General features: G+C 62.5%; 1 protein-coding gene across 1 annotated transcript; it reads right to left on the reverse strand.

Annotated features, from left to right (window-relative positions):
* Positions 1–2416: 2416 nt before the first annotated feature.
* Positions 2417–8221, reverse strand: MAZ (MYC associated zinc finger protein). The gene is made up of 4 exons (XM_066209133.1): positions 7579–8221; positions 5625–5688; positions 3686–3857; positions 2417–2663 (listed from the first exon to the last, which is right to left on the reverse strand). The coding sequence occupies exons 1-4, from the start codon at positions 8094–8096 to the stop codon at positions 2578–2580; spliced, it is 840 nt and encodes a 279-aa protein (XP_066065230.1). The 5' UTR covers positions 8097–8221; the 3' UTR covers positions 2417–2577.
* Between the last annotated feature and the right edge of the window lie 228 nt (positions 8222–8449).

Here is an 8449-nt window from a genome sequence, read left to right on the forward strand (position 1 = left end):
GGTCAGTTTTGGGTCGAGGGCCACTCTGGGGTCACTCTGGGGTCAGGGGTCACTCTGTGGTCACTCCAGGGCCTGGGGTCACTCTGGGGTCAGGGGTCACTCTGGAATCACTCCGGGGTCAGGGGTCACTCTGGGGTCACTCTGGGGTCAGTTTGGGGTTGGGGGTCACTGGGGTCCCTCTGGGGTCAGGGGTCACTCTGGGATCACTCCGTGGTCAGGGGTCACTCTGGGGTCAGTTTTGGGTCGAGGGTCACTCAGGGGTCACTCTGGGGTCAGGGGTCACTCTGGGATCACCCTGGGGTCAGGGGTCACTCTGGGGTCACTCTGGGGTCAGGGGTCACTCTGTGGTCACTCCAGGGTCTGGGGTCACTCTGGGGTCAGTTTGGGGGTCAGGGGTCACTCTGGGGCCACTCCAGGGTCACTCAGGGGTCAGGGGTCACTCCGGGGTCACTCCTCACTGACCCCTCCCCTTTTCTCTCCCCTCCCCCCCCAGCTCCCCCCCTCGGCCCCTCCCCCGCTGCCCTTCGGAGGGGGCGGGGCCGGGGCGGGGCTGACCGGGGGGCGTGGCCCGGGCTCGCCCCTCCCCCCGCCGGCGCTGGCCCCGCCCCCGGCCCCGCCCCCGGTGCCGCCCACCCTCCCCCGGCGCCTCCTGAGCGACCCCGGGGACGGGGAGGGGGAGGGGAGCGACGACCCCCTGGACGGCGACGACGAGCTGGTCATCGACCTGCCCGAGTGACCGCTGAGTGACCGCTGACCGCTGAGTGACCGCCGAGTGACCAACTGACCGCTGAGTGACCGCTGAGTGACCGCTGAGTGACCACTGACCGCTGAGTGACCGCTGAGTGACCCCTGAGTGACCGCCGAGTGACCGCTGAGTGACCATCGACCTGACCGAGTGACCAACTGACCGCTGATCGCTGAGTGACCCCTGAGTGACCATCGACCCGCCCGAGTGACCGCTGAGTGACCGCTGAGTGACCGCCGAGTGACCCCTGAGTGACCGCTGAGTGACCATCGACCTGCCCGAGTGACCAACTGACCGCTGAGTGACCGCTGAGTGACCGCTGAGTGACCATCGACCTGCCCGAGTGACCGCTGAGTGACCGCTGAGTGACCATCGACCTGCCCGAGTGAACACTGACCGCTGAGTGACCGCTGAGTGACCGCTGAGTGACCCCTGAGTGACCGCTGAGTGACCGCTGAGTGACCATCGACCTGCCCGAGTGACCGCTGAGTGACCGCTGAGTGACCCCTGAGTGACCATCGACCTGCCCGAGTGACCGCTGAGTGACCGCCGAGTGACCGCTGAGTGACCCTTGAGTGACCGCTGAGTGACCGCTGAGTGACCATCGACCTGCCCGAGTGACCAACTGACCGCTGAGTGACCCCTGAGTGACCATTGACCTGCCCGAGTGACCGCTGAGTGACCGCTGAGTGACCGCTGAGTGACCATCGACCTGACCGAGTGACCGCTGAGTGACCGCTGACCGCTGAGTGACCACTGACCGCTGAGTGACCGCTGAGTGACCATCGACCTGCCGGAGTGACCGAGTGACCACTGACCACCGACTGACCGCTGAATGACCCCTGGGTGACCATCGACCTGCCTGAATGACCGCTGAGTGACCGCCGGTCATCAACCTACCCGAGTGACCCGACTGACCAACTGACCGCTGAGTGACCGCTGAGTGACCACTGAGTGATTATCAACCTCCCGGAGTGACCGACTGACCACTGAGTGACCACCGAGTGACCGAGTGACCACCGAGTGACCACCGAGTGACCACCGAGTGACCACTGAGTGACCACCGAGTGACCACTGAGTGACCGCAGCTCGAGGACGAAACAACAAAAGATTTTGAGGAAAAAAAACCGGAAATTTTGGAAGGAAAAAAAAAAAATTTGGGGGAAAAAATTCGGAATTTCGGGAAAAAATTCCGGGATTTTGGAGGAGGAAAAAAAGGAGGAAATTTTGGGGAAAATCCGGCGGGTTTTGGGAAAAACGGGATTTTGGGGGGGAAAAAACGGGAATTTTGGGAGGAAAAAAAAAAGGGATTTTAAAGGAAAAAAAAATTGGATTTTAGGCCGGAAATAAAAAAGATTTGGAGAAATTTTGGGGATTTTTGTGGAAATTTTGTGGGTTTGAGAATTGGGGGGAAAAAAAATTAATTTTGGGGAGAAAACGTCGATTTTGGGGCGAAAATTTCGATTTTTAATATTGGGATCGAAACTTTTTATTTTCGAGGTGAAAAATTCCGATTTTGGGCTGAAAAAAATCTTCAAATTTTTGCCCCAAAAAGTTCAAAATTGAACCGAAAAAAAATTTTACCTGGGCGTGGCCGTGACGTCATCGCCTCAATGCCCCGCCCCCTCCCTCCCCAGCCAATCCCGTGCCAGGAAAAGGCGGAGCCTCATCTTTGGCGCCAATTTTCTTTTATTGGGTGGCCACGCCCCCTCCCCCACCGCCCCTCCTCCCCTGTGTGGGGGGCGGGGCTTGAAGGGAGGAGGGAAGTGGGCGGGGTTTGGGCTGAGGGCGGGGCTCGGGGTGGGGGTGGAGCTCGGGAAGCCCCTCCCCCCTCACCAGCCCTGGCTGCCCCCGGGGGTCCCGTCTAGGGGTGGGGGAGGGGCGGGGGCGGGGCTGGGGGCGGGGCAGCCGGAACCTGCTGGGGGGGGAGGGGAGAGAGAGAGAAAAGGGGGAGGGGTTAAAGAGCTGCCCCTCCCCCACTCTGAGGATGAATCCCCGCCCCCTCCCCTTGGCCACGCCCTGTTTTGCAGTGCTGCCCCCTGCTGGCCGCCATATTTCCCCACCCAAATGACCACGCCCACTTCGGGCCACACCCCCCTTGTTCTCCATCGGAAACCGCTCCCCAACTCCGCCCATTGGCACTGACCACAGGCCACGCCCACTTGCCCGGAAACCACACCCACTGACGACAGACCGCACCCACTGCCCACACCCACTCAGGCCACACCCCCAAATATTCTTTACCGCCCCCCCCCCCACTGGCCACAAACCCCTCCCCCTTTTCCCATCCCTCTGACTCCACCCACCCTTGACCCCACCCACTCTCTCCTCCCCATTGGCCACACCCACCGACCACACCCACTCTCTCCTCTCCATTGGCCACACCCACTGACCACACTCTCTCCTTTCCATTGGCCACACCCACCACCCACACCCACTCCTCCCCACTGACCACACCCATTGACCACACCCACTCTCTCCTCCCCATTGGCCACACCCACCGACCACACCCACTCCTCCCCACTGACCACACCCATTAACCACACCCACTCTCTCCTCCTCATTGACCACACCCACTGACCTCACCCACTCTCTCCTCCCCATTGGCCACACCCACTGACCTCACCCACTCTCTCCTCCCCATTGGCCACACCCACCACCCACACCCACTCTCTCCTCCTCATCGACCACACCCACTGACCGCACCCACTCTCTCCTCCCCACTGACCCCACCCACTCTCTCCTCCCCATTGACCACACCCACTAACCACACCCACTCCTCCCCACTAACCACACCCATTGACCACACCCACTCCTCCCCATTGACCCCACCCACTCCCTCCTCCCCACCGCCCACACCCACTCAGGCCACACCCCCTCACGCTCTCCACCACCCCCTCCCCACCCCCCCTCAAGCCCCGCCCCGCTCGCCCCGCCCACCTGGCGCCCCCTGCTGGCCCTGGCGGGCGGGGGCGGGGCCGTGCACCCGCAGGTGGTCGCCGACGTAGGCGGCGCTCAGCAGCTTGCCGCAGACGTGGCACGGCACCTTGTCCTCGTGCCGCACCGCGTGCGCCCGCAGCCGGTCCCGGGTGGCGAACGCCGCCTCGCACCGCTGCCGGACGGGGGACGGGGGGACGGGGGGGTCGCCCCGGGGTCATCCGGGGTCACACGGGGGTCACGGGGGAGGCGGGGGGGTCAAGGGGGCACTCGGGGTGTTCGGGGGTCAAGGGGTTACTCAGGAGTATAGGGGTCACTCAAGGGTTAAAAAGGGCGACTCAGGATCAAGGGGGTCAGTTGGAGGTCGAGAGGTCACCCTGGGGTCATCCGGGGTCACTCAGAGGTCAGGGGGTCCCTCGGGTTGTTCAGGGGTCAAGGGGTCACTTGGGAGTCCAGGGGTTGCTCAAGGGTTAAAAAGGGCGACTGGGGATCAAGGGGTCAGTTGGAGGTCATGAGGTCACCCCGGGGTCATTCGGGGTCACACGGGGGTCAAGGGGTCACTCGGGGTGTTCGGGGGTCAAGGGGTCACTTGGGAGTCCAGGGGTCGCTCAAGGGTTAAAAAGGATGACTGGGGATCAAGGGGGTCAGTTGGAGGTCATGAGGTCACCCCGGGGTCATCCGGGGTCACTCAGAGGTCAGGGGGTCCCTCGGGTTGTTCAGGGGTCAAGGGGTCACTTGGGAGTCCAGGGGTCGCTCAGGGGTTAAAAAGGATGACTGGGGATCAAGGGGGTCAGTTGGAGGTCAAGAGGTCACCCTGGGGTCATCCGGGGTCACCCAGGGCTCACGGGGTGACGTGGGGTCAAGGGGTCACTTGAGGTGTTTGGGGGGTCAAGGGGTCACTTGGGGTGTTTGGGGGTCACCCAGGGGTTAAAAAGGGCGACTCAGGATCGATGGGGTCAGCTGGGGGTCGAGAGGTCACCCCGGGGTCATCCGGGGTCACTCAGAGGTCAGGGGGTCACTCGGGGTGTTCGGAGGTCAAGGGGTCACTTGGGAGTCCAGGGGTCGCTCAAGGGTTAAAAAGGGCGACTGGGGATCAAGGGGGTCAGTTGGAGGTCAAGAGGTCACCCTGGGGTCATCCGGGGTCACACGGGGGTCAGCGGGGAGGCGGGGGGTCAAGGGGTCACTCGGGGTGTTCGGGGGTCAAGAGGTCACTTGGGAGTCCAGGGGTCACTCAAGGGTTAAAAAGGGCGACTGGGGATCAAAGGGGTCAGTTGGAGGTCGAGAGGTCACCCTGGGGTCATCCGGGGTCACACGGGGGTCAAGGGGTGTCATGGGATCAAGGGGGCACTCGGGGTGTTTGGGAGGTCAGGGGTTACTCGGGAGTCCAGGGGTCACTCAAGGGTTAAAAAGGGCGACTGGGGATCAAGGGGTCAGTTGGAGATCGAGAGGTCACCCTGGGGTCATCTGGGGTCACCCGAGGGTCAGGGGGTCACTCGGGTTGTTCAGGGGTCAAGGGGTCACTTGGGAGTCCAGGGGTCACTCAAGGGTTAAAAAGGGCAACTCGGGATCAAGGGGGTCAGCTGGAGGTCAAGAGGTCACCCCGGGGTCATCCGGGGTCACACGGGGGTCAAGGGGTCACTCGGGTTGTTCGGGGAGTCAAGCGGTCACTCAAGGGTTGAAGGGGTCACTCAGGGGTCAGGGGGTTATTCGGGGGTCAAGGGGTCACTCAAGGCTTAAGGGGTCATGGAAGGGTTAAAGGGTCACTCAGGGGTCAAGGGGTCACCCATGGGTCAAGGGGTCGGCTAAGGGTCAGGGGGTCACCCAGGGGTCACTCCAGGGTCATTCGGGGGTCAGGGAAAGTCGCGGGGTCAAGGGGTCGCTCGGGGTCAGGTGTGGGTGCGGTCAGTGGTGTGGGCGTGGCCGCGGTGGGCGTGTCCCTCACCTGGCACTTGAAGGGGCGCTCGGTGGAGTGCACCTGCCGGACGTGGCTGTTCAGGTGATCCGGCCTGGGGAGTGACCGGTGAGTGACCACTGAGTGACCGGTGAGTGACCACTGAGGGACCACTGAGTGACCACTGAGTGACCGCTGAGTGACCACTGAGGGACCGCTGAGTGACCACTGAGTGACCACTGAGGGACCACTGAGTGACCGGTGAGTGACCACTGAGTGACCACTGAGTGACCGGTGAGTGACCACTGAGTGACCACTGAGTGACCACTGAGTGACCACTGAGTGACCACTGAGTGACCGGTGAGTGACCACTGAGTGACCACTGAGGGACCACTGAGGGACCACTGAGTGACCACTGAGTGACCGCTGAGTGACCACTGAGGGACCACTGAGGGACCACTGAGTGACCACTGAGTGACCACTGAGGGACCACTGAGTGACCACTGAGGGACCACTGAGTGACCACTGAGTGACCACTGAGGGACCACTGAGTGACCACTGAGTGACCACTGAGGGACCACTGAGTGACCACTGAGTGACCACTGCCCCGCACTGACCGGCGGAGTGACCGGTGAGGCCGGTGACCACGACGGTGTCCTCATGTCCCACCAACCCCAGCGTGACCCGACGGTGACCCCGATGACCCAACGATGACCCCGATGACCCAACGATGACCCAACGATGACCCCGATGACCCAATGATGACCCCAATGACCAAACGATGACCCAACCATGACCCCAATGACCACCATGACACAACCATGACCCAACGATGACCCCAATGACCCAACGATGACCCAACCATGACCCCAATGACCACCATGACCCAACCATGACCCCAATGACCACCGTGACCATGATCCACCATTGACCGTGACCCAACGATGACCCCAATGACCCAACCATGACCCCAAGACCCATCACGACCCAATGACGACCCCAATGACCACCATGACCCAACCATGACCCAACCATGACCCCAATGACCACCGTGACCCAACGATGACCCCAATGACCCAACCATGACCCCAAGACCCACCACGACCCAATGACGACCCCAATGACCACCGTGACCCAACGATGACCCCAATGACCACCGTGACCCCAATGACCACCATGACCATGACCTAACCATGACCCCAATGACCCAACGATGACCCCAAAACCCTCCATGACCCAACCATGACCCCAACGACCACCATGACCCAACCATGACCCCAACGACCACCATGACCCAACCATGACCCCAACGACCACCATGACCCCAACGATGACCCCAATGACCACTATGACCCAACCATGACCCAACCATGACCCAACGATGACCCCAATGACCACCATGACCCAACCATGACCCCAATGATCACCATGACCCACTGATGACCCCAATGACCCAACGATGACCCAACGATGACCCCAATGACCACCATGACCCAACCATGACCCCAATGACCACCATGACCCACTGATGACCCCAATGACCCAACGATGACCCAACGATGACCCCAATGACCACCATGACCCAACCATGACCCCAATGACCACCATGACCCACTGATGACCCCAATGACCCAACGATGACCCCAATGACCCAACCATGACCCAACCATGACCCCAATGACCACCATGACCCAACCATGACCCCAATGACCACCGTGACCCAACCATGACCCCAACGACCACCATGACCCAACCATGACCCAACCGTGACCCCAATGACCACCATGACCCAACCATGACCCCAACGACCACCATGACCATGACCCACCAAGACCATGACCCAACGATGACCCCAATGACCCAACCATGACCCCAATGACCACCATGACCCAACCATGACCCCAATGACCACCCTGACCCAATAACCAAGACCCACCCTTGCCCGTGACCCCCCGATGACCCAACCACGACCCCCTCCCCCCCCCCAAACCCCTGCCCCGCCCACCTGGAGAAGCTCTTCCCGCAGTGGCCGCAGGCGTACGGCTTGTGCACGTGGCCCTGGTGCGAGCGCACGTGCGACGCCATCCTGTCCTTGCGCTTGAAGCGCTGCTGGCACACGGGGCACTGGAAGGGCCTCTCGTCCGTGTGCGACAGCCGGTGCCGCTTCAGGTGGTAAACGTCCCGGAAGGCCTTGCCGCACGTGTCGCACGCGTGGCTCTTCCGCGACGCCGCCGCCGCCGCCGCCCTTTTGGCCTCGCCGCCGCCCTCGCTGTCGCCTTGGGCGGCGCTGGCGGCCTCCAGGAGCTCCTGGGGGAGGGGCAGCAGGGTGGGCGAGGTTTTCTGGGGGCGTTTCTGGTCGCCGCCGCCGCCGCCGCCGTGGGTGGCCTGGTGGCGCCGCAGGTTGTAGCCGTTCTTGAACTCCTTGGCGCACAGGCCGCAGACGTAGGGGGCGCCCTTGGGCTTCCGGGGCGGCGCGGCCGGAGGAGGAGGAGGAGGAGGAGGAGGAGGAGGAGGTGACGTCATGGCCGGGGGCGTGGCCGTGGGCGGGGTTTCCGGGGAGGTCACGGGTTTGAGGGGGGAGGGGTCGATGGTGGGCGGGGGAGGGTCGGGGGTGGGAGGGGGAGGGGGGAGGGGCAGCAGGTCCACGGGGAGGGGGGGGAGGGGGAGGGGGGGGAGGGGGAGGGGCGGCGGCGGCCTGGATAGGGGGAGGGGAGAGAGAGAGAGAGAGAAAAGGGGGAGGGACCAGTTTGGACCAGTCCGGACCAGTTTGGACCAGTCCGGACCAGTTTAGAACAGTTCGGACCAGTTTAGACCAGTCCAGACTGATAACAGACCAGTATACACCAGTATGGACCAGTTTGGACCAGTCCAGACTG

The sequence above is a fragment of the Chamaea fasciata genome, unplaced genomic scaffold (genome assembly GCF_029207755.1).
Source record: "Chamaea fasciata isolate MVZ Bird 193981 ecotype frontalis unplaced genomic scaffold, bChaFas1.0.hap1 SCAF_682, whole genome shotgun sequence".
Taxonomy (NCBI): Eukaryota; Metazoa; Chordata; class Aves; order Passeriformes; family Sylviidae; genus Chamaea; species Chamaea fasciata.

Excerpts from the sequence above, each read along its gene's own strand:
- MAZ (XM_066209133.1), bottom strand. The coding sequence starts at position 8,096 with ATGACGTCACCTCCTCCTCCTCCTCCTCCTCCTCCTCCTCCTCCGGCC. Across the intron at positions 3,858-5,624 it reads AGCGCCCCTTCAAGTGCCAG|CGGTGCGAGGCGGCGTTCGC; the intron begins GTGAGGGACACG and ends CCCGTCCGGCAG. Across the intron at positions 2,664-3,685 it reads GGGCCAGCAGGGGGCGCCAG|CAGGTTCCGGCTGCCCCGCC; the intron begins GTGGGCGGGGCG and ends CTCCCCCCCCAG.